Genomic DNA, 26159 nt, shown 5'->3' on the forward strand with positions numbered 1-26159 from the left:
CCAATTTGCCCTTGTTATTGACATGACATTGTAAAAGGCTACTGTACTCTTTCCATTAGATAATTTGAAGACCTCATCTCATATGTTGGCACAGGATGGCTCGTTAGTTACGTTGCCCTATTGTTTGCAATAGTGTGTTCCAGAAGGGATTGGAGTTAAAGCTGCGATTTTATTAGTTGTGTATCAAGTCATTATTGTACACCATACAGACAGAAAAAATATCTAGAGTTTTCCCCTTTTGTTGGAACATTGGTTTTGGGGTGGCGAATTGGCAGTGTAGTGAGAAACAGCCATACCGCCATAGGGAAGAAAGCTTCAGAGAAGTGCCTATAAATCCACATTTTTCTCTTGCAATCTACAATAGCAGTTGCATATAGTATTTTATTAGAAAAGACAATGCTTTTCAAAGTATATACTGTACATCACAAACATATTACAGTAATTCACAACATTTCCAAAGAACACGAGGTTCAAGTTGCTGATGGTTAATTGTTTGAGCAACTATATAAGTTTAACAAGGTGTTGTATAATATTTTATATCATAGAATGTCTTATGTTTCTCAGGTGCACTAATGCTCATTGCCTGGATGACTACTGGCGGTATTGGGATGATCATGGCTCGCTATATGAAAAGTGCTGCTGGCAAGCCAATATTTGGGAAGGCCATATGGTACCAGGTAAGACTACACAACGACCCTGCAAATAATACACTGCACAGTGCATGTATGTGTGTGTGTGTGTTATACTGTGTGTGTGTGTACCTTGTAGTAGGGTACCTTTTGACTTGATATTGAGCAGGTGTGCAGCACAGCCAAACAGTGTCCACTTTTGTTCTACACTACATAGCATGATATTAAAGGCATACAGTACCAGTCTGAAGAGGTAACATGGTTATAACTTAAAGCGGGGGTCCACCTATCTATCGTTTTTTTTTTTTTTTTTTCATTCACAAACTTTTCTTCTCAGCATTACATACTCACATATTGTGTGTAATATGTCCACCTGTGTCAGATTTCGTCGGAAAGAATAACTTATATTATTCACTGCAGGCGGTTTCCATCTTCATTGTGGGCATTTGAAGCCCACAAGCATTTATTTCCTGGATGTGGTGAATGCTGTGCTCCCAGCATTCACCGCTCGTTCCCGCACATGCTCAGTGGCATCCTGGGAAGCCTGAGACTAGCTCCCAGGAGTCTGGGAGAGGCTAGAAACACGCCTACTCCCACGGGAGGAGAACCAGGAAGTGCAAAGAAGAATAGAAAAATAAAAGGTAATTACGGCGATTTAAATTTTTTTAAACGGCATGTCAGCATCTAGGCAAGGAAGACAATACATACAGATATTGTTCAAAATTTGGGTGGAACCCCGCTTTAAGGAAATTGATATAAACATCATAAAAACAAAATCCATGGCATCCCTAGAATTCCCTGTTAATCATGCAATAAGGACATTTTTTTCTAACTGGCTATGTACATTGAATGTGTCCTTTTAATCTAAAGTATTAGAGTATCTTTAATTGGGCATTAAAAAAGAAGAGTTCACTGCTCTGCTCTAAACGCTGTGCCCCAACCCTCCTGACTAATGGGTGCCAGCAGTCCACTGCGTGCATTACAAACATATCACTTGGAATGAAGAAAGAACTGTTCTCCATTATAAACACATAACAAACATTTTAGTAATCCATTCAGTGCACAGAAAAATCCACCTGCCCCTCCAGCCTCTAATGCATTTCACTCAATGAATAGAGTGAGGATCACGAGGTGGAAGATTACATTTATTTATTTTTAATATCAAACATCTGCACCCTGGAGGAGTCCTCCAAAGGAGCTTCTAACAAATTCCCAACCTGTACCAACAATCAGACTTACAATTTATAAACATGAGACCTTCTTTATGTTTTAGACAAATTTTGTATCTATATGCGGATCACTCACATTGTAGTCAAATTGTAATCACTGTTAGCCAAAATGTTCGTACATAATAGAAGTTTGGCAATAGCGTTTTTTAGAGGACTCTAAAGGTCCTCTTTAGAGGACTTTATAGGACCTGCTGTGTGCAGGTTTTTGATATTAAAATCAAATAACTATCACGGTATAGCAGAAAATGTGGCTGTGAGCCGCACTTAATGAAGCCGACCCGTATGAAAGAGTGGCCTGGCTAGAGCCCGGGCTGAGGCTGGCATTCACTTTCATAAGGGTCTGCCCTCATGATGTGCGACTCACAGACACATTTTCTGCTATATTGAAGTTTGGAGCCGGGACGGGCTCTCATCCTAACCAGTACTTCCTGCAGTTGGCTTTGGACTGTACCTCTGACTTTTTAACTATCACAGTATGAAGAAATAACAAAGTGCTTAATCATTAGTAGCACTGTGAAATAAAATTATCAAATAACATAATGCCATTGAATAAAATAAGCAAATGAATATCAAAGTGAACAAATGCCCTTGAACACACTAAGGGGTTGATTTACTAAAGGCAAATGGACTTTGCACGTTTCCAAGTGCAGGTGCTCCAGAGCTTAGTAAATGAGATAAAGCTTCACTTTGTAAATAATACCCAATCACGTGCAAGGAAAATAAAAAAAAACAGCATTTTTGCTTGCACATGATTCGATGGTGGAAGTCAGCAGAGCTTCTGCTCATTTAATAAGCTCTGGAGCAACTGCTCTTGCAGAGTGCAACTGCATTTAGTGAAGTGCAAAGTCTATTTGCCTTTAGTAAATCAACCCCCAAGTGTTGCAAAAAAAGTGTACACCAAAATGTATCACCAGCGTGAATGCAGTGAACACCACAACCTCAACCCAATCTAGAGTTGCTCATCAGGTAAATGTGCCTGTCATCTTTAAGATAGGCAACTAAGGCATTAGAAAAGCATCCCCACAATCTGATTCCACATCTAATGGTATCTCTTCATTAACTCTTCGCTCACGATAGACCAGTAGTCACGTAAAGAAAAAAACGCCTCCAATAGTGCAGGAAAACCCAAATTAAAATTTTATTTTGTAAGAATACAGCTCACCATAAAACTTCTTGAATTGTAGCATACACTATAAATCAAATAAACCATAACAAACAGTCTTATAGCAGCTGCAAACACTCTACCAGCTGCTTAGATCTCACCACCACGCTCGTCGACTCTGACGACACTTCCGGTTACGTCATGTCCGCCTACGTCACTTACTGGTCATACCCAAAATTAAAATTAGACAACTGTATCCTCTGACCTGGAAATCCCCACTCTACAAATATAGGAGAGGTTCACCTTTGGAACATGTCACACCCTAATTTAGTCTGTAACATCTTTCAGCAGCACCCCATTACCCCCATCTTCCCTGTGTCAGCAGATGGGGGATATTCTTCTCCACTGCTACTGTCACATTTTAAATAAGTGTGGCTGTGTGGAACTCTATCTTTGATTCACGGAGATCTGGGAATGAATAAACTACAAGTTTCGTCTTCCAACGCAGCAGACAGCTTGTAGCTCTTGATGAACTAGAGAGTGCTTATCAACACTCTAGTAGTTCATTGACACTTCCTCCAGCTTTCAAACTGAAAACCTGTACAGGGGTATGGACAAGAAAGCTAGAGAGAATGTGCAGGAGCCTGATATTGCACTCACAATCGCAGGTGCAATGCTTTACAGGTTCCTACTGGGAAAATTAATAAATGAACACTTTTTTTTTTTTGTAAAAATATGTGCATATAATTTTTTTCCCTCCAAAAGTGAGCTTAGCCTGTAAGCTTGTTGTTGAGTAAAATGCTTTATAGGTTGGAGGGGCATTATAGGATCTGTCTGTGCATTAAATGGAATAATACTATATTTGTTATGGCTCTATTCTTTGTGTCCAATATGTATGTGCAATATCTTTTATCAGCTCTGTTGTGTTCTAATACTTTTTGTCTTAGGTATGTGATCAGGTATGTAATTTTAGGTATGTTATCGTTGGTATATTTTTTATAAAATGGCATTTCGAAAGCTTCTTTTTTTCTTTTGGCTACCTATGTGTTGTGTGAGAAATTGCTCTCTCTGGGGAATAGAAGTATCTACTGCTTGCACGTAATTTATTATAGAACACATCTCAGGTGGTGCACTTGGCATCTAAGGTGTTAAAGCACTGAAAGAAGTGTCAGTGAGTATCAACACCTGCATTCTCCAGAGACAGCTAGTAACTTGGCAACAATAAGCACACTGGCACTTAGATAACCATGCGCAATTTCTGAATAATGTGCTTTCATGCATATCTCTCATGGATAAGACAGACATTTCATTTAGTTATTACGTTTTGTTGCATATCTGTCTATTATTGTCACTGGAAACAACAACATATTTTTTCTTTTTTACCTAATTGTTGCACCTCTCTGACAACCCAAAGGCAGGATAGCACCTCCAGAAGCCGGGGTGGGCTAGCATTTCACGCCAGGGCTGAGTCTATGTAAAGGGGTGAGGTACCATAATACCAGATCATTCAGACCCTCCAGATCCATGTCCAGCTTCTGTCAGAACTTTTAAGCTGACACAGCAACACTTTTTAAGCACATTCACAAATTTCAGTGCATCCTCCAAGTGAGTCACTAGGCCCTTATGAGAGACCAGCCACCTTCTTGGCTCTCTCCAGCAAGAGGCTTTTATTAGGTCTCCTTCTTAGCATAGCTTCCTCCCAGACCAGGCAGGACAGCTTCAGGACCACTGCAGCACACTTTAGGTCCCCAAACAGGCTATTGGGCCTAGCAGCAGAGCTTCGTCCAGCAGCACTTCCCTAGGCCTCAGTCCAGGGGAAGGGAGTAAGCACATGGCCTGTCCCAAGTATTTTTATCCTCCCCCAGCATGCACCACTGGCATAAACCTCCTGGATTGGCTGAAGAAAATATAAATATTCATAACGTAGTTTGTGAGTTCTCATACTATGACCAGTGACATCTACTGTTGACAATGAGAAATCATAAACCAATTTAAGCTTAGGGAAAAACTAGGTGAAAAACTATACAATCAGTCTGAGCTAACTACAGCCCAGGAAAAAATGAAATTGACATATAAGCCCCTGAGCTCCATGCAAGCAAGTTTATAATGGAAGGAGAAATTATTTTAGGAAAAACCAAAGAGGAAAGCATTTCTTATTATCCACTGAAAAGCATACTTGTCTATCTTGACATGCAGCAATTACTTTTTCATTTGTCAGTGCGGGGTAATCTGTATTTAAATAATTATTCAGTTTAGGAAATACAATGGTGTCTGCTGTTACATATTTTTGATCTGTACTGTATGCATCAGTTAAATTAAGATTATCTAAAAACAAAATTTATTTTGTATTTGGATAGATTAGGATTGCAACTTTTTTTTTTTTTCTTTCTTTCTTTAATTTTGGATAATTACTTTTATATTCTGGGCCTGCCCCTATAACTCCAGTTATTTTAACCCCTTAATGCCACCTCCTGGTGGCCCTTTAGGTTGGTGTTAATGCCAGGGAGGCAGCAGGGCTTCTATATAATGTGACCGCTGTGATTAGCTCTCACATTGGTCAAATGATCGGGAGCCAGTCCCACTTGTCTTTATGGACTTTGCTTTGTGCACTGGTCCAAATCATTTGGGGAGGGAGATTATGGTGTGGGGTTTTTTTTCAGGGTTTGGGCTTGGCCCCTTAGTTCCAGTGAAGGGAACTCTTAAGGCGTCAGCATACTAAGACATTTTGGACAATTTCATTCTCCCAACTTTGTGGGAACAGTTTGGGGATGGCCCCTTCGTGTTCCAACATGTCTGTGCACAAAGCAAGGTCCATAAAGACATGGATGAGCGAGTTTAGGGTGGAGGAACTTGACTGGCCTGCACAGAGTCCTGACCTCAACCTGATAGAACACCTTTGGGATGAATTAGTATGCAAGTCAGGCCTTCTCGTCTACATCAGTGCCTGACCTCACAAATGCGCTTCTGGAAGAATAGTCAAACATTCCCATAGACACACTCCTAAACTTTGTGGACAGCCTTCCCAGAAGAGTTGAAGCTGCTATAGCTGCAAAGGGTGGGCCAACGCAATATTGGACCCAACAGATTAAGACTGGGATGCCATTAAAGTTTATGTGCGTGTAAAGGCAGGTGTCCCAATACTTTTGGAAATATAGTTTATATTTGGCAGCTGGGGTTTAAAGCCAACTTTTCTTGTCCATGCAACCATGTGTTATGCAGTTGGCAAGAGGTAAAAATGTAAAATACAAACACGTGTAAAGGGAATTTTTATGATGGTTTCGGTTATAAATTTACAGGCAAAACTATCTATTTGGAACAAATCAATTTTGATCAAAATTGCCAAAAAAATCACACACTATAACTATCCCACGTAAAGAAGCTGTTCCCACTGTGTTCCCATGCTGGGTGCATTCTTATAGGTTCCCATTTGTAACAGTCTGCCCAGAATGGGGTTGATTTACTAAAACTGGAGAGTGCAAAATCTGGTGCAGCTCTGCATAGAAGCCAATCGGCTTCCAGATTTTTTTTTGTCAACAAACTGAATTTAGAAGCTGATTGGTTACCATGCACAGCTGTACCAGATTTTGCACCCTCCAGTTTTAGTAAATCAACCACAATCTATAATGTCAATTTTTCTGTGTTTTGTATGCCCAACCAAAACCTTTTTGTTTTAGTTTTGTAAGGAGTGGGGATTAGAACCCCTGTCCGATTTTATACTGCTTTCTGGGTGTACTGTTGTGTGGCTTCCCCTCACTTACTGTTCCAGTGACAACAGGCTTACCAGACAGGAAGTGAGGGAAACTCTGCAACAGGGACACAAAGATAAACAAAATTGGTTTTCTTTAGTAGAGCTGGGGAGGGTAAAACCCAGGTCATGTTTTTATCTATATCTGTGTTCCTGTTGAAGGTTATCCCTCACTTTCTGTAAGAGGAAACCGCTGTCACAGGCGCAGAAAGTGAAAGAAAGCTCTCTTATGGAGCCCTAAATAGCAGTAAAAACCCAACCAAAGCTCTAATCCTTCCTTACTCTATCCAAAAATGAAAAAAAATAAAAAATGTGGATGAGCTTACACTTTAACCTCCCTAGATAGATAAAAGGAGATTTTGCGAACCACAATGGTATATTGCCTCAAATGTGGAAATCACCTAGCTGCCCGCGCAGAACACGTTTCATATGCCGTGCAATACAATGTATACAAAAGATACGCTGCGCTAAGCTGAAAATATCAATCTGGAGATTATTAATGCATATGAGGTATACTGAAAATACTGCATAAGCAGCTTATCCAGCCACAGCAAGGCACAAAGGATATATATAAAAACAAGTGATTTTAAGGTGCAATGTGTAAATAATAATAATAATATACTAGATATATACCATTAAATTAAGAGTAGCGATGACTAAACTACTAACTGTATATATAATGAATGAAAAATGTATTTATATAATCTGAAATTTACTGTGTAAAAAATATATAAATATATCACAGTGATAAGTGCAAAAATACAACAAAGTGCCAAGTGCCACACAATGAGTGTGAATATTAAATCCAAGATGTGATACGTGGTTATTAAAGTCCAATTTATGAAAGAAATGCACATAAAGTCCATAAAAACAGTTCATAAAAAATCCAACGTGCTTGCATTAATCTTAGTGCTTAGTGCTCAGAATTCCATGCTCAAATGCCATCCAGTGACCCCCCCGGGGACAACCGCTCACCTCAGAGCGTGCGACTCAGCTGTGAGACTGAGTCTAAACACGCTTATGAGCCATCCCACGGCTCAGTGATGGAATCCAGATACACAGTTTTCAGCAGCAACTCCAACTCTTACAGATTACATTACTGTGTCAAATAATTTCACAACCCTTTTGTCCCTAGTGCTTTAAACAATGCCCTGCATACACTTGCAGAATTGAGTGATGGTGAATCATGGGGAAATTCTTATTTTTTATAATTATTTATAGTTATTTATTATATTATAATTTAAGATTTTGTGTTTCAAACCTCATCATACCCAGGATATCTACTAGACTCTTGTTTGGACAGATTTAAGTGTGTTATTACTAGGAATTACAGGCCTGCAATATAAAATGCCAAATTTCTATGCAAAACAATGTACCGCTTTGAGATTAAAAAAATCTGACATCAGCATACCGCCAGGGAAGTTAATTATTAAAGAACAGATTGTTAATCCTTTTTAACCGAGCCTTTCAGTTTTAATTTTCTATACAAGGTACAGAGTTTGCAGGTCTGTGTTTTTATTTAGAAGGTTTTAGATCTATTCTGACCTCAGCAGAGGTTTTTAAACTTCTGCATCACTTGGACATAAAAAAAAACAGGGGAATGCTCCCATCATTGAGGTTAGCTATTGACTGTGGTAGCCTCCCTGGCAGTATGATTATATCAGATTTTTGCGTCTCAAAACGGTACAATTACTTTGCATAGATATTTGGCGTTTTATATTCCGGTTCCGGTACGGAAGGATAGAGCAGCGCCACATATCATTTGTTTTAGCATTTAGGTTCTGGGGTGTTGAGTGCACCTATTTATGTTGGCTGCTTTTCTATCTGGTACCACAATATTCATTATTCTATTCAGGCTTACATATTTTATTTAGGAGGTTGTGGTCTTTGCGCACTAGTCTTTGCAAATTTTTGGCGTTTTATATTGTAGGCCTGTAATTCTTAGCAATAACACACTTAAATCTGTCCACCAAGAGTCTAGTAGATATCCCGGGTATGATGAAGTTTGAAACACAAAATCATAAATTATAATATAATAAATAATTATAAAAAATAGTAATAATTAATTTCCCCACGATTCACTATCGCTCAATTCTGCAAATGTTCTAATTTACTATCACTGTTTTCTAGCTGGTCTAAAACCACTTTTGATGTAAAGGAACACTTTTTGGTTGCTATGGACAATCTCAAGTTTCCAGGCAGAAAGAACAGTATATATAATATAAAACTGCATGCAGGGGACTGGACAAAGCACTGGGGACAAAAGAGATGTGAAATAATTTCATACAGTAATGTAATCTGTAAGATTACAGTGTATTGTATGTATTATGATTTTTCATTTTTTTGAATTTGCCGCCGGGCTCCGCCCCCGTGCGTTGCGACGTTCGCAGGGAACAGAGCCCAGCACACAGGACATCAGGCGGAGGACAGAGCCCGCAGACACAGCAGGGGGACATCGCAGGAGCCTGGGGACAAGGTAAGTATACCACACCAGGATCCTGCAATGCAATCCCGAGTGTGGCTCAGGGGTTACCGCTAATGGTGCTGAAATTTAACCCCGCCAAGGCGGTTAAAGGGAATGTGTAGTGCATTTGAATGCGTTTTTTCTTTATTTATTATGGTCAGGAATTAAATCAAATTTAGTCAGGTAAATATACAATTTTGAATTCAAATATTTTATTATGTAGCTAGGAGGTGGAACTCCAAGCTCAATTTCAAATGGTCTTCTTAATTCCCTTTTTAAAATAGCCTGTTTATAGAGCTCAATAGCTACAGCTAACATTTTTTGCAGACACAGGAGCAGTAAGTCATCCTCTTCCTCCACCCTTCATTCAGATGGCCCCATACAATATTTTATTCAAAGACAGAGTTTATTTAATATAAAAAAGCTAATTTCTGGAAAACCTATTGTCCAGCAGGAATAAATGTAATAAGCAACTTTCAAGAACGCGCACACCCCTACACATCTTATAAACTTATAAACCAAACAAAATTAAAAGTAACCACTGATTTAAATATCATGCTCAAAAGAGAATTTTTGTGCCATGTATGCTCTCATTGTCTGACCACATTACCTGTCATAGCCCTGCACAATTTGGATAAATCTGACTGATTTCCCATAGAAGAATTGGAAGTGTTCCAAACAGCAATTTGCTAGGACATAAGCCATGTAGCAGACGTGGAAGTCCATAATCTCTATATGGGTGTTACCCGTCATTCCCATGTGGGTTCTGTGGGACTAGATCCAATATGTTCAGTCTCCTTCTACAAAGCTTTAGTATTCCTAATCTTAAAGGGCATGTTTTCAGCGATGCAGCTAGCAAACCAAAAGACCACGAGGTGGCAACATATAAAAGATATAATACAAAGTGATTGACAGGGTGTGCTAGTGTCAGTATATGAATGATTTTTTTTTTTTTTATGATACTGTTACTACTATTAGAGAAATTTTAAAGCAGGGTATGTCTTTGTTAGAAATCTCTTCATGGCAGATTGTAAGGCTTAGCTGTTTTAAGTCCTCTGAACTCTGTTTTCCCTATTCTCAAAAGGTTTATCTGCACAAGCACATTAATCCTATAAGCTGCTTTTCTACTTTTTTTTTTTCTTTTACTTAAGCCCTTTAACGAACCTTTTCAAAATTTGAAGATTCTGCTATAATAATCAAGTTATGATTAAACAGTTTACTTTTGAAATCAGGCAATAAAGAAGATTATGGTTACCACTCATGAAAGCCCTATTTAAAGGAAAGGGTAGCTGTTATCTTGCACACCTGAGTCTCCATCCAGAGCTGTAGGTTACCATTACCTGACTCCTAGAAACAGTGCTACGTCTGAAGAAAGCTTCTCATTAGAGACAATGCAAAGATGAGTTCTCCCATAGAACTAGCAGCACTTTTAGAAGGCTTACGATGCAAAATGGAGGACAGGTGGCCAGAAGCTGTAGAAAGAAGGTACTTTTTGCAGCACCATAGCTGTGCATTCTCCTGATCCCTGCCCAAGAAAAATTAACTGGTTTTAGTAGTTGGGCATCTAGGGATAAAATGAGATTTGCTAAAAGCATCCATTTATAAAGGAGCTGATATCGGAATAAAATATAATAAATCTGATCATGACACAAATTTTTCAGAAAATCTTTTATGCTGCCAGTGCCTACAAACCTGCCGCATCTTGTTCTAACTTGGAGTTTCAGGCCTGGAACTATATTCTTAAAGTTCCACCTGTTGCACTGGAAAGAACATGAGACTGAATCCAATGGCACTAGAGGTGACTGCTAAATATAAAACCTTTCTTCACTGATATGTTATCTTTATTAATTACAGGTACTTATATAGCGCCATCAATTTATGTAGTGCTTTACACACACATATATATTGTACATTCAGAATGTGTTTAGAAATAGAGAGAGAAATCAGGACTTTATTGGCATGACACTACGATTAGATATTTCTTTAAAAAGTATACATTTATTAAAATGTTTTAAAAACAGATGTAAATATATCTATATGCATACCATACTTATAACAATACAGAAATAAAGCTGATATCATCATTAGCCCTTACTATATAGCCTCCAAAAAGGTACAAAACAAAGTGTTTGTGTGTGTGTGTGTACAGTTGTGCTCATAAGTTTACATACCCTGGCAGAATTATGATTTCTTGTCCATTTTTCAGAGAATATGAATGATAACACAAACTTTTCTTTCACTCATGGTTAGTGTTTGGCTGAAGCCATTTATTATCAATCAACTGTGTTTACTCTTTTTAAATCATAATGACAACAAACTACTCAAATGACCCTGTTCAAAAGTTTAGCTACCCCAGTTCTTAATACAGTGTGCGTGTGCACATACTAGGGACAATTTAGACAGGATCCAGTTAACCTACCAGTATGTCTTTGGAGTGTGGGAGGAAACCCACGTATGCATAGGTAGTGACGTGGCTGGGATTTGAACCAATGACTCTACTGCTGCTAGGGGGAAGTGCTGCCCCACTTGTTCAATGAGTGTATGCAGCTCCATAATCTTTTGCTGTTCTATTTTCCAGTGGCCATACTCCTTCTTGCACCAGTCAAACAATGCAGTGTCCATTAAGCAAGACTAATATTTAAAATCTGCTAGAAATCTCTCAGTCTTTCCTCTTTGCACAAGAATACCTTCAACAAACCCTTTTTTCTGCTAACGTTTATGCCCTGTACACACGGTCGGATTTTCCGATGGAAAATGTCCGATCGGAGCGTGTTGTCGGAAATTCCGACCGTGTGTGGGCGCCATCGGACATTTTCCATCGGATTTTCCGACACACAAAGTTGGACAGCAGGAGGTAAAATTTTCCGACAACAAAATCCGATCGCATCAATTCCGATCGTGTGTGGCCTGTTCCGACGCACAAAGTGCCACGCATGCTCAGAAGAAATTCCGAGACGGGACAGCTCATTCTGGTAAACTTAGCGTTCGCAATGGATACAGCACTTTCGTCACGCTGCAATGTTCAAAATGGTTTAATACAGCGCACTCTCTTCTTCTTTATAATGTGACAAGAATTAAGTAGTTTTGCTGCTCATATTCACACACACTTCTCACAAAGTTTTATTTGTGTTTTTTTAGTGGGATTCCCTGAATATATTGTTATTAGTTGTCACATCTGACAGTTTTATATTTTTTTTTTTTTTTTTTTTTTGGATCTTCAGCCTTTTTTTCCAAGGCTGATCTTTGTTCAATGTTATTTTTATTTTTACTCCTGAATATTTTTTGGTGTGTTTTGTGTGTCAAGTTACCCCAACACCATTGATATCTTTTATTATTTAATCTCAAGGAGATTGTTTGTTGTTGGTGTCCCTTGTTCATTTCACATTGTATATTTGAAATGTACCTGAATCCTCACAAAAAAACTGTCCTTTTTGAAGTAAAACACATAGGAGAGTATAATTCAAAACAAAAATCCTTTATTAAGGGCTCAGAACCAAACAAAGAGGAAGGCAACACTGGATCAACATGAGAAATTAGCGAAGCCTGGGACCCCCACGGCAGACATCAATTCTTCAACATCAAAATTGGTGGCCTGAGGAATCCATATGTAAGGGAGGGCAGTCTGGTCCAGAATTCGCAGAGATCCGGATAGCAGCAGATGACATCTGTGTCCCCAGGCTGTGGTACCACAAGAGGCTGCATCTTTTGGCCGACCAGACTGAACCCAGGGCAATCACTGTCTGGTCTTCCTTCCATGCTTCCTTCCTGGCTGTGGCTGTGCAGTTGGAGATGTGGCAGGAGGAGGAGTAGGACCTGGAGGAGGAGGAAGAGGACCTGCAGGAGGAGGAGGACTGGGAGGACCTGGAGGAGGACTGGGAGGACCTGGAGGAGAGGGAGGAGGAGGAGGACCTGCAGGAGGAGGAGGAGGACCATCGCGAAGGTGTGTCTGAGGTGTAATTTGGCCCCTCATACCTTTCTCCAGAGCCTCCGATATGAGGGCCTCACACATTACTTTTTGGCCCTTCTCCATCCTCTGCATTTTATATGCAATGAAGGCAGCAATGTTCTCCTCCATGGTGTGTGGTGCTCCCAGGACGTCTGTAGCCCTCCAAATAAATCCTATAGCAGCCTCCTCTAGGGCACTTCTCCTACTGCCACTTTCTGTTTTCAGGGGGGGTGGAGGGACCTGCAGATCAGCCAGCCGGCTCGGCCCGGCCACCTCCTGGCTGAGACTTCCCTGTGTATGAAAAAAGGACATGGTTTTAGTTGTTGCTTCATCAATCACAATCATAAATTAGTACTCCCAACTAACATCTAGTTAACATCATTGATTGGACAAGCAGAAATATTTAGAGGAATGCTATACCTGGCTCAATCTGGGCTCCTCCACATGTGGCCTGGAAGGCCCAGGTTGGGCATCAGAAGCCTCAGCCGGGGGGGAAGGAAGCGTGGAAGGAAGACTGGAGAGTGATGACTCAGGTTCAGTCTGACCTGCCAGAAAATGCAGCCTGTCGTAGTACAACATCCTGGGGACATAGATGTCATCTGCTGCTCCGGATCTCTGTGAATCCTGGACCTTCTTGCGCTCCCTTAGATATGTGCTCCTCAGGCAACCAATTAATATCTTTAAATAAGTGATGTCTGCCGTGGGGATCACCTGCTTCACAATTTCACACAATTGCTCCAGTGCTGCCTTCCTCTTTGCTTGGTTCTTGAAATGGGGTGGTTAATCTCCCACAGACATGGCAGCTCCCTTAGCATCTCTATGAATACTGACATGAAGTCATTATCTTTGAGTACCATATCCATGTTCACTGCAAGACACAACACAAGACAAAGCCTAATGTCAGACAAAACTCTCCTAATCTTGTTACAATATAGGCCTCAATCTAGAAGCAGTATAGGCACAAGTTTGTCTCTTACCTTCGTTCTTACGATCGGCGCGTCCAATGCTCCTTCCTCCGCTCACAGATCGTACGTAATACGCACGCGTGTTACGCTTTATACACACTGCGCATGCGTGTAACTCCGCCCGCCCTTGACATTCTTTCTAGTCTATTCCCCGCCCCTTTTCGTTCGGCGCAGTGGGTGAAGAGCATGATGGCGGAGTTCGAGCAGGTGTGTGCTAATTATAGCAACGAGGAGGAGGAGGAGGAAAGCCCGGATCCGGGCACGTTTTAAGGCCACAAATATGTCCTTTGGGGAGATGTTGGAGATGGTCGACATCATGAGGAAGTCCGACTATGACGGAAAATATGGGCCTTACCCCAACCCCAACATCCGAAAGGCCAAAATCATTGCTAAAGTGGTCAAAAGCCTTCACAGGAATTTCAGGGTACGAAGATCTAAAGATCAGCTCAGGAAGCGGCGGTCGGACCTGAAGTTGAGAGAGCCAGAGCAGTACCGAAAGATCCGGAGAGTGCTGCAAAAAAGTAAGTAGTTGTGCTGTGTTCCTATTCTTTCTGTCTTTATTCCGTTCGTTCTGCTCCATATGCTTTTATTAATTGTAACGTTTAAAAGGGCAACTTTAATGTTCATGGGCCCATTATTCGTTCGTATCAAACATTTTTCTTTCGGCCTCTAGAACACCATTGTTTAGGCCATATGCATTTTCACACATTTTTTTTGGGCCTACTTGGATGCCAAATATTTGTTTGTGTAGATGGGTTTGTTACTAGAATGAAATGCCAACTAGATTGTGTGTAAGGAGAGGACACTGAGCAGCTGTTTTCACATCTGGACACTGGAGCACTAGTGTGGGACACAAGAACCCCATTTTTATTAGGGAGCCACACAGGTGCTACAGTGTATACTATAGGGGGGTCTCCATCTGTGAAGCTTGTACTAAACAGGTAAAGTATTGCAGCTTGACAAAGGCCAATAAAAAATATACATCTTGGAACTCTGCTAAAATAGACAATTGTACCCCACTTCCAAGCAATGTTTCCTATTTCTAGTTCTGCCATCAAATATCTGTGTGCTAATTATACCATTTTTGTTTTACATAGGGGAGAAAAGACTCGGAGGACACCCCTCATCCGAGGAGACCACAGACCCCCCACCTATGGAAGAAGGTGAAATACCCCTAAACGAAGCTGAGCAGGAGGAAGAAGAAGATGTGGTGGAGATTGGCACCACAACAGGTGAGTGTCTGCGACCACAGGCTCAGGTAAAAGAGATGGATGGTGGCAGATTTTTGAGACCTATTTTTTTTTTTATTTATCTCTTTTTAGGTGATCGTGAGGTTGTGGAACCCCAACGCTTTACTTCTGAAAGTGCCCAGATCCTGATCGGGGAGATCATGGGGTGTAATGCCGAACTACAAAACATCCAGCAAAAAATCCATGATGTTGTTAAAAAAAATAACATCATTGATGTTTTGGGGCGAATTTAAACCCCACAAAATCACTTTTTGTATTGTGGTTCAATCTTTTAAATTTTTTTGCAATGTTTAGAAAAGCCAAATTTGGAGGATGCACACAGTGTGCCAACATGTGCTATCTGCCATCACGGGAGATCAATGGACGCGTTTTGGGGGTGCAAACCCTTCCTCAATTATAAAGTCGCGTTGAGGAAGGGCTTGCTCCCCCAAAACACGTCCCTTGATCCCCCCTGATGGCAGATAGCACGTTGACATTTGTAAATTGGTGTGCATCTTCCAAATTTGGCTTTTCCAGGGGTGATTTCCCCCCACCTGAACGCTATATCAAACCCAGTTCCTAAATACTGATGTCTGATATAGCCTTCAGGTTTTACCATATGTGAACTTTGTAAGTTCTAGTTTTTTGGCTTTCTTGTTGGTTTTACACAGGCCTGTTTTATGTGAAATGGATATTTCGATTTTTGATAATGCTACTGCAAAAATTGTTATACAACAAACATGTTGGTTTGTTTTAAAAACCTTTGGTAAATGCACATGTGATTGTGCAGGTATAAAAAAGTGGCTTACTCAAGAATGTGTGGATTATTGTCTCAACACTACAACACTTTTGGGGTGATGTAATAGCTGTTTTATGCAAAAGTGGGGGTTATTTCCTAAGGGCAAATCCACTTTGCACTACAAGTGCAGGTTCAGTGCAGTTGCAAGTGCACTTGTAGTGAAATGTGTTTTTGCATTTAGGAAATACCAGCCAACGGTGCTTTGTATAAGGTTACCCAATCACGACATTTTCTGCACTCAAAACATTTCTGTCAGGGTCAGCTAAAACAAACACAAGCAGTAAATGTCCACAAAGAATTTCTTTTTTTTTTATTTGAAAAAGGCTTCACATATTGTCTGGCATATTAATAGCCCCCCTACCCGCAAAGAACTCCAGGTATCGTAACCGGACATCACGGGCACTCAGGGAGGGCAAGCCAGGACGGCCGCTTTCAAGCGCCGTCAGTGTTGTTGGATGTAGGATTCCGGCCTCAGGCCCAACTGAGCCAGCATAGTTGGCAGAATGTTTTCTTAAAAAATTATGGAGAACACAGCACGCCAGTATTATATGGTTCAGTTTATACTCCGCCATATGGATGGGTGTCAGAAATAGTCGGAACCGGCTGGCCAGGATTCCAAATGTGTTCTCCACCACTCTTCGGGCTCTGGCCAGCCGGTAATTAAAAACCCTCTGTTCCGGGGTGAGGGTCCTTATCGGGAATGGCCGCATCAGGTGGTCCCCCAGCGCAAACGCTTCATCAGCAACGAACACAAATGGGAGACCTTCCACATTGTCCTCTGGAGCTGGCAAGTCCAAGCTGCCATTCTGGAGACGCCTGTAGAACTCCGTCTGGGTGATGACTCCACCATCGGACATCCGGCCATTCTTCCCCACATCCACATACAAGAAGTCGTAATTAGCCGACACCACCGCCAACATCACTATACTATTAAACCCCTTGTAATTATAATAGTACGACCCCGAGTTAGGTGGTGGGATGATGTGGACGTGTTTCCCATCAATTGCCCCTCCGCAGTTAGGAAAGTCCCACCGCTGGGCAAAGTGGGAGGCCACAGTCTGCCATTCCTGTGGCATGGAAGGAAACTGTTGAGGAAAAAACAATAAACATTACTATTTTTTCACAGAAACATGGCAAGCAGATTAGACACAAACATTCTGGGGCAACCTCCAGATAGCATTTATTAAGGGGAATTTAACAAGGCCAAAGTATAAGATACACCTATCATATTCTCCCCCCCCCCCCCCCTCTCATGGGCCATTTCTAACATTATAGGGGGGGAACTCTTGGACAGGTAACCCTCTTCACTTCATTGAGAGATGAATGCCTAAATAATGGGTATTACTTGGAACAGCCCCTCCTTAGTTACACTATTGGCAGACCACTGGACAGGTAAGAAGTGTCATAATACAAAGATATAAATACACATTGTACACATTTGAGGACATTTGGACATTCTGCTATTACCTATCAAGATAATAATAGGATACAAAAACTTTAAACAGTACCATTGGAAAGTATACAGGCAGGCCCTTGCACTACATGCTTTGGGGAATTCATCCATAAATCAGAGCACAAAAGAGATGGGTATAGTGTGTATGGGTTTGGCAAAGTCAGCAGATAGATGATTGAGGATAGAGAATTGGGATCAGCTGACTTAGCAGTTGGGGGAGGGAGGGTTACTAAAAATTATTTGGGGACACCACAAAAAAAAGCCTCTGCCACTCTGCCTGAATTTAAAACAAAAATAACATTTCCAAACATTTTAGGGGGTGTTTGGGGTAAAGCACTACTATGGAGCTGATAAAATACATTGTTAAGTGACTACATGAGGTGAATATAGGGCAGGAGACACCATGCTGGGGAGGTTATTGAAGGGCAAATATGTATGAAGGACCTAAAATAATAATTACATAAAAATCCAGCATGCATGAGAACAAAGGGGACATTCACAGCATATTACAATCATGGTAATTAGGGAATGAGGAAAGTAATACAATATATTAGCAAACATTCAATACAATAAAATGTGATATTAAAGGATAAAAATCTTACCTTCATATACTCCTTCTGCAGGACCTGTATGATGGCAGAACAGGTCTCTGGGATAATGATCCCCAGAGCCTGGGGGGGAGATGCCTGTCGAGAACTTCAAGTCCTGCAGACTTCTCCCTGTGGCCAAATACCGCAAGGTAGCGACCAACCTCTGCTCCGGAGTGATGGCTTGCCTCATGCAGGTATCCTGCCTGCTGATATAGGGGGTCAGCGAAGCCAACAAACGGTGAAACACCGGGTCCGTCATCCTGAGAAAGTTCCTGAAATCATCAGGATTATTCTCACGGATCTCACGGAGCAAAGGCATATGACAGAACTGGTCACGCTGAAGCAACCAATTCTTGGTCCATGAACTCCTCCTCACCCTGTTCATGGACTGGACTTGTGTCAAGGTCAGGACCCCAACACCAAGCCCCCGCACAGCACGAACTCTACGAGGAGTACGCATACGAAACATGGCTACAAAACGTTCGGCTGCTCAGAACGAAGTAACAGAATGCACTGAAGAACAGCAAGGCCTGTGAAGAGCGACCTGAAAAACCGCAACGAGCAGGCAAGATCACACAGAAAACTCTGATACGAACTGACTGCACGCACTGAAGAGCAGATACAAACCCACAAGCACAAACTGAACGGCAGAAAACGATCTGAAAGCCACGAGTCTGAAAAAGCGCGAATCGTCTCTCACCAAACTTTTACTAACACGAGATTAGCAAAAGGAGCCCAAAGGGTGCCGCGCTTGGTTCTGAACTGGCCTTTTCTAGTCTCGTCGTACGTGGTGTACGTGACCGCATGGTTGGCGATCGGAAATTCCGACAACTTTGTGCGACCGTGTGTAGGCAAAACAAGTTTGAGCCAACATCCGTCGGAAAAAATCCTAGGATTTTGTTGTCGGAATGTCCGAACAAAGTCCGACCGTGTGTACGCCCTATTACAGAAAATGCCACCAAAAATGAATTATTCAGCTAAAAAATAAACGATTAGAACAAAATCAGTGTGCCTCTCGCACAGGGTATAGTCAATCATGTCCAACGTTTTAAACACCCCTGCCCTTAGCCCTCATTCCCACTACTGTGGCGCAATACATGGTGTCAAGCATGCATGCACTGTCGCACATTGTGCATGGAGCAACCTATTTATTTCAATGGGCTACCTACACACAGCAAAGAAGCTCAAGAATCTTTGTGCTTTGCTTGTTTTTTTTTTAATGTGCACTTTGCATCTCTGTCCAGTACAAAATCGTGTCTTACTTGCCATGTTTGGGGTGCCATCAACAATGAATGGCACTGTAAATGCAACATGCATTTTTTGCGCAATTTGTAAATGTGTAGCTGATGCTGGTCAAGTGAGGGACAAGTGAACTGACTAGGTAGCCAGAGCTGGAAGCCAGGGGGAGTGAGCCATAGATGGAGCAGGCTCGTATGGATGACAGGCAGTGCTTGCCGGGACAGCGGAAGAGGAAGAGACCCAGGAACCAGCGTGGAAAGCAGTTTCGTCTGTTGCCATGACTATGCGTTTTGCACGCATGCACTTTGTCATAGTCAAAATATGACTATGACAAAGCGCATGCATGTGAAACATGTCGTCACGGCAACTGATGAGCCTGCATTCCACGCTGGCTCCTGGGTCTCTTCCTCTTCCTGGCAAGCACCGCCCATCATCCACGCAAGCCTGCTCCATCTATGGATCGCTCCCCCTGGCTTCCGGCTCTGGACTCTGGATGCTTGGTCAGCTGACTCAACCTTCACTTGGCCAGCATCAGCTACACCACATTAACAGGCTTCTCCTGGGCTGTTAGCGGTCTGTCACCGTTCAGCTCCATTCCATCCCGTCCCTCAAACTTTGGTTAGTGGATTTCACTTTCCTCAGGATCCCATCTGGTGCAACATGGACATTGACACCACCCATGTTCCACTGTCTACAATTGTGGATGTTGTCAGCTCCTCACTGCCCCGGTGACCTCCTGTGGTATCATAGGCTCTTCCAATTTTTTATATATTTATAAATAGTTCACCACCCCATTACAAATCTTCTTATGAGTTTTGAAAAAAAAAAAAACTTTGTCTTCATTTTATTACTTCTCTTGTTGGATTGACTTGGTATTTACCCTTTCATTAACCCATTGAGCGCTGACCTACCTCCCATTTCCATGAATCATAATTTGTGAATTATAATTTCACTGTTAGCACGTTTGGGAAAGTAAAGTTTCACTTTAAACTCTAAAGTATTGACTTAGTACTATTCATTTCTTTCACATTTTAAACTTAATGCTGTCTTATTAGTTGTTAGGCTGGAATTGTTACATTTTTTGTTTTGTTTTTTATTTGTTTGCAGACTCACTTCCTCCTGATGATATTGACTGTAGTTCTAACCATAATAGCATTTATCATGATCTTTGCTGAGGTTTCTGGATGGAGTGGGGTATGTAATTTCTACTGTCTTAATTTTAGCTTTGGGTAAGGCCTCGTATACACGGTTTGATTGTTGTATGACCGAGCGTCTGATTTTTATCAAAGCAGCTTCATTATTATCCAATTAAAGAAGATGAGAATGTGCGCTGCATTTTAACATTTCATCAATTGCCGCGTCATGAATGTTAATTCTAGATTACGAACAGTAGAGTTCACATCCGACAAATTTTATAGCCTGCACATCCAGCTTTTGTCTGACGGAAAAAGTCAAATCGGCTGTCGAAAGCCCCATTCTAACTATCCGAAAATCCACAGACAGCTCGTCTTATGAATTTTCCCTTCTGATTTTCGTATCGTGTGTTTGGAAGTCCACTGCCATAATAAGCATTATAGTGTATCTAAACCAAAAGAGAAAATATTAATACATTGCAGGTTACTAGCTTACAAATTGGATCCCGGCAATAGTGTTCTTATTTAGGTTTCTTCCCTTTTTTTTTTATTTTGCTCCCAGTATATTTCACAAGAAGTGAAAAGGACATGGCTTTTCTCGCAGGATCAACAGATATTTTCTGTAATTGCTAAAAATGATCTTCTCTTGAAGAAAAAAATGCACCTACCATATCTAAGGACTAGTAAGCTGCAATATATTAAAATTTAAACATATAAACATAAAATATTGTATTTTCCTTATGCTCTGTTCACACTGTGGAGGTGTAACCGAGCGTGCCCGTGTTTTGTTTTTTGTTTTTTTTTGGCATTTAGAACAGTCATTTCTATTGGCTTCCTTATGTGTGAGAAAAATGCAAAAAAGATGCCTGCGTGGGTTCTGCACCTTTACGAAGGGGCAGTGACATTTTGTGTGTTGCAGGAAAGCATACAATTTTGCACTCATTCCTACAACACTGGTGTGAATGAAGCTTTAGTTAGTGACCATTGTAATAATAATAATTTTATGTAGATGCAGATAAATGTACCATATTATCTCTATTTACATATTAGAATGTTTATGGGTTGTCAGGAAGTCTCAAATCAGTAATAATTGTATGAACAGTAAATACATTTCCCTGTGAAATGCAATGTTATAGACCAAGGTTCTTCACCCAACCAGCTGCACAGGCTGCAAAGTTCTTTTACTGACACTTTGATCATTGTGACATTTCCAACAAATATTTGATATGATCAAGAGCCAGTCCTGTCATTAATAGCGACAGCCTGGTTACTGTGCTGGGATCATGCTCTCTGCACAGAAACCTCAACCGCCTATGGATGCATATGTGGGGCATGTGGGCATTAAAGATTTTGCCGCTGCACATATTCATTACATGGGCGATAACAGGTTAAAATGCCTGGCCATTTTCTTATAGGCAAGACCTGCTTGAATTACTGGCTCTGCATTTCTGCAGTGCTATGGCCATTATGAGATATTCCCTCTTTCACTGTTTGATACCATATAATAGAGATTGCAAAGGTGGGTGGAAACGCCCTAATTTTCCAGGTGGAGTTATGTTTGAGAGCAGGGAGATCTCTGTTTCAGACTGGCCATACATGTTCAATGTTCTTGTAAATTTTCCTTTTATATTTACCAAAAATCATATAAAATGAGATAAAAACTAAACAACTTTCAATTGTATCCAATTAGGCAGGCCCACGGTAAAAAAAGTCCTGCCAGCAGCATCTTTGGAGAGGTGAAGGAGCGGAGTGTATACCGCTCCTTCACCACTCCTGCCTATTGAAATCAATGGGACGGCGCGGCTATACCGCCGGCAAAGCGCCTCTGTAGAGGCGCTTTGCGGTGGTATTTAACCCTTTCTCGGCCGCTAGCGGGCGGTAAAACCGCCCCGCTAGCGGCCGCATACCGACGGTAAAACACCGCTAATAATAGCGGCGTTTTACCGCCGACGCCGCCCCAGTGTGAAAGGGCTCTTAAAGTTGCTGCAACTTTAAGTCAAGCATATATGAATAGGTATCATTGGAAAACATGGAACGACTTGTCATGCAACTTTGATGTTCAAAGGTGCATGACAAGTCGCACAAGTGTGAACGGAGCCTAAAAGCCAATGATCAGAAGATTGAAAGAAATACATTGTACGACGAACGATTGGATGATTATCTGATCAATGGTATAGTGCTTTCAACAGCTGATTCTGACTTTTTGTATGACAAAATAAAGGTGCAGGCTAGAAAACTTTTATCATACATGAACACCCTGTCCAGTTTTCGTTTACTTAGTACAGTTTTTGTTCGAAAAGAGTAAGAACAGATTCCTCAAATTTGGACTTTAAATGGACCACAAACAGTAAGTATAAAAATATACAAATTTATTGGACATAAATACCTATCAACAACATACGAGTGGGAATAAAAACAAACACATGTGTTGGGAGCAGAAATGGACACAGCTGAAAGGAAAGCCCAAGACTGTCAGGCAGACAGAGCTCCAACTCGTTTCGAAAAAACAAAATATAGATCTTCTTCAGGGGAAGAGGGCTTGTTCCGGTTTCACCCAACAGACACAAACAGCCACACTGTTCCATCTTAGACATAAGCTCAATATGGCTTCTCCAGCCGTTTGGTAGACTCCTGCATTAGTTTTTGACCTGTGATGGTTCAGATGCCCGTATCCAAGACACAGACTCTATTTTATACCAACCTGACCTGTCTTTGGGAGATAAATACCTTTTTATCTCTTTTAGAGTTTCTTTGAATATATACCACAGTCAAATATCTAGGCTAGTGGCCTTTTCTTAGTGGGACCATTCTGCCCTACGTGGATCACTGGTTGTCATTGACTTCCCGGTCTGATGCCTGTGCGTGGCTCTGACCGACCAATCTCTTTCTTTATTCGTTGGGTTGTGATCTTCCTGTTTGGGTGGAGCATTAACACTTGGGATTTAAGCTACAGATCTGGAACTTGCAAGCCCCCTGTGCCTGAAGATCTGCATTTTGTTTTTTCGCTCAGTCTGCCTGACAGCCTTGGGCTTTCCTTTCAGCTTTTTCTATTTCTGCTCCCAACTCATGTGTGTGTTTTTATTCCCACTCTAATGTTGATTGGTATTTATGTAAAATAATTTTGTATATTTTAATAAATCCTGTTTTGTGGTCCATTTTAAAGTGGTTATAAACCCAACACCTGCAAGACAAAGGCATAATGAACTAGTATGCATAGCATACTAGCTCATTATGTAATACTCACCTGAGATCGAAGCCCCCGCTGCGGTGCCCGTACACCACTCCAGTGGCCAACATCACTCCCGGGGGTTACTTCCTGGTATCGCGGCTCTGACACTGTGATTGGCCGGAGCCACGATGGCGTCACTCCCGCGCATGCGCGCGGTAATGGCACACTCACTGAAGCGACGGCACATACGTGCCATTGCTTCAGTTTGTGTCAGTGCGCATGTGCCGATGACATCAGCACATACAATACAGGGGATATCTCCTAAACCGTTCAGGTTTAGGAGATATCCTGGGTAGCTACAGGTAAGTCTTATTATAGGCTTACATGTAGCACAAAGTGGTCTGTAAGGGTTTACAACCACTTTAAAGTTCCAATTTGAGGAACCTGTTCTTACTCTATGTACCAGGGATGTGGTCCACAATCAGTACAGTCAGCTAGTTGTGGCAAATATCTCCCCTATTTGTTCATAGCGACTATGCATGAATAAATGAATAAAGTACAAACAATTCAAGATATTACATCACTTCTGAAGTCATATTCTGTCTTACGAGAATTTTCATAAATTCAGTAACCTTCATTTTTGATGAGACTAACATGCAAAAAAATGGACGATTATTCGTCCGATAATTTCATTGTGTGTACCAGGCTTAAAACATATAAGTTTGACTACCTAGTAGGTTTTTAGTTCTGACTCTTTAAAGCAGACCTTCAGTCATTTTTTCATCTTTGCATTTATTAAATCTTCTGCCCTTGTTTTACCTTTGGATAGTAAAACATTTTTTTCTGCCAGTAAATACCTTATACAGCCCACTTCCTGTTTCTTGTCTGGGCATTAGCCTAGGCTTATGACATCATGCACAGCTCTCTCTAACTCTAGTGAGAGTTTGCCTGGAAGGAAGGGGAGATGAGTCATAAGAGGGCCAATGAGAGCAGCAGAGCTGGAGGGGTGCCTTCTGTGTCTGTGTAAATCCAGGAAGTGAACAGGCAGCAGCTTCAGCTGCCCAGTTAAAATGGTTGCAGCCAGACTCAGTGGAGGGAGATTTATGCCACATATTTTGGCAAGTACAGAATCACAGTATATATAAAATAATATGCAAGTGGTTGGAGGGAAGCTTCAGAATGGCAAAGATGTTTTTTTATTACAAATTATGTGAGCAGACTGCAGTTCTTCTTTAAGTTTAACTAGTTACATAAGCACATAATTACAGACAAGGATATAACTGAGCATTTTTATTCTTTAGGACACAGGGGCCCATCCTGTTCTTGGGTGCATTGTAATGATCCTGTCATTCTTCCAACCCATTGCTGCAATGTTCCGTCCAGACCCAAAGAATGAAAGGTAAATGTTTCCATCCCCTGACTGTACTCATTTGCTATAGTTACAGTAATAGCCTAAAAGAGCGTTTTTAAAGGCTGTAAACATTGTTACAACAGCACCTGCATAGCTCCCAACTGTCCTTGATTTCTGTCCCTCTGTCCATCTTTCCTCCTCATTTGTCCCTCATGTTGGTCCGATCTATATACTTGTATATAAAATGCACTTTTTATCTTTTAAAAAGTATTTCCCAGTGCTAAACCTCTCATCCAATTTCTAAATTGCTGCATTTGTAAATTTCAAAAGCCAAAGGAATAGTAGTGGTAAAAAAAACAATTTGGGGTTTAACCAATATATTTTTTGGTATAATTCTCCTTTAAGGGGGTGTGGCAGGGGTGTGTGTCCTATGCCTACATACGTTTGCTAATAGGTGTCCCTTGTTCCCATCTCAAAAAGTTGGGAGGTATGGCACCTGTCTTCCATGTTTTTATCCTGATCAATGTAATATTAGCAAGCTAGCTAACATACCACTATAACCTAAGCTATAGAACAATCTGATCCCCCAACCAACCTCCACTCCAAACACACCCATTCATACTGTATATGTATACATGCCCAAATATATTGCAGATACTGTAATGTCATGGAAGAAATTGCCAATTGGCTAAAGTTCTGGCTGGCTTATAACCTTTTAGAAATACTTTGGGGTAGTATGAGGGACCCTAACATGTGTCGGAGTATTACAAGCTCCATTGTGGACTCTCAAACCCTGTAGCCAGCCGTTGTTAGTAGAGCCGGGGCACAGTTTGCAAGCCAAACATTCTCCAAATTATTCAGGAAAAGTAGGTACAAGCTGGGCTTAAGGTCAGTGATCTTTGCAGAAACTGTAATGCCCCGTACACACGATTGGACATTCCGACAACAAAATCCATGGATTTTTTCCGACAGATGTTGGCTCAAACTTGTCTTGTATTCACACGGTAACACAAATGTTGTCAGAAATTCCAAATGTCAAGAACGCGGTGACGTACAACACGTGCGACGAGCCGAGAAAAATGAAGTTCAATAGCCAGTGCGGCTCTTCTGCTTGAT

At 41.2% G+C, this 26159-nt stretch overlaps 1 protein-coding gene across 1 annotated transcript in view; it reads left to right on the top strand.

The window, feature by feature from the left end:
• Positions 1–26159, top strand: part of LOC141103568 (putative ferric-chelate reductase 1) — an 84553-nt gene that overhangs the window by 46792 nt on the left and 11602 nt on the right. Inside the window, exons 10-12 of the mRNA XM_073593298.1 lie at positions 565–677; positions 20498–20584; positions 24994–25091. Coding sequence (XP_073449399.1) covers positions 565–677; positions 20498–20584; positions 24994–25091 — 298 coding nt within the window. The remainder of the gene's footprint in view (positions 1–564; positions 678–20497; positions 20585–24993; positions 25092–26159) is intronic.

The sequence above is a fragment of the Aquarana catesbeiana genome, linkage group LG07 (genome assembly GCF_042186555.1).
Source record: "Aquarana catesbeiana isolate 2022-GZ linkage group LG07, ASM4218655v1, whole genome shotgun sequence".
In the NCBI taxonomy this organism is placed as follows: domain Eukaryota; kingdom Metazoa; phylum Chordata; class Amphibia; order Anura; family Ranidae; genus Aquarana; species Aquarana catesbeiana.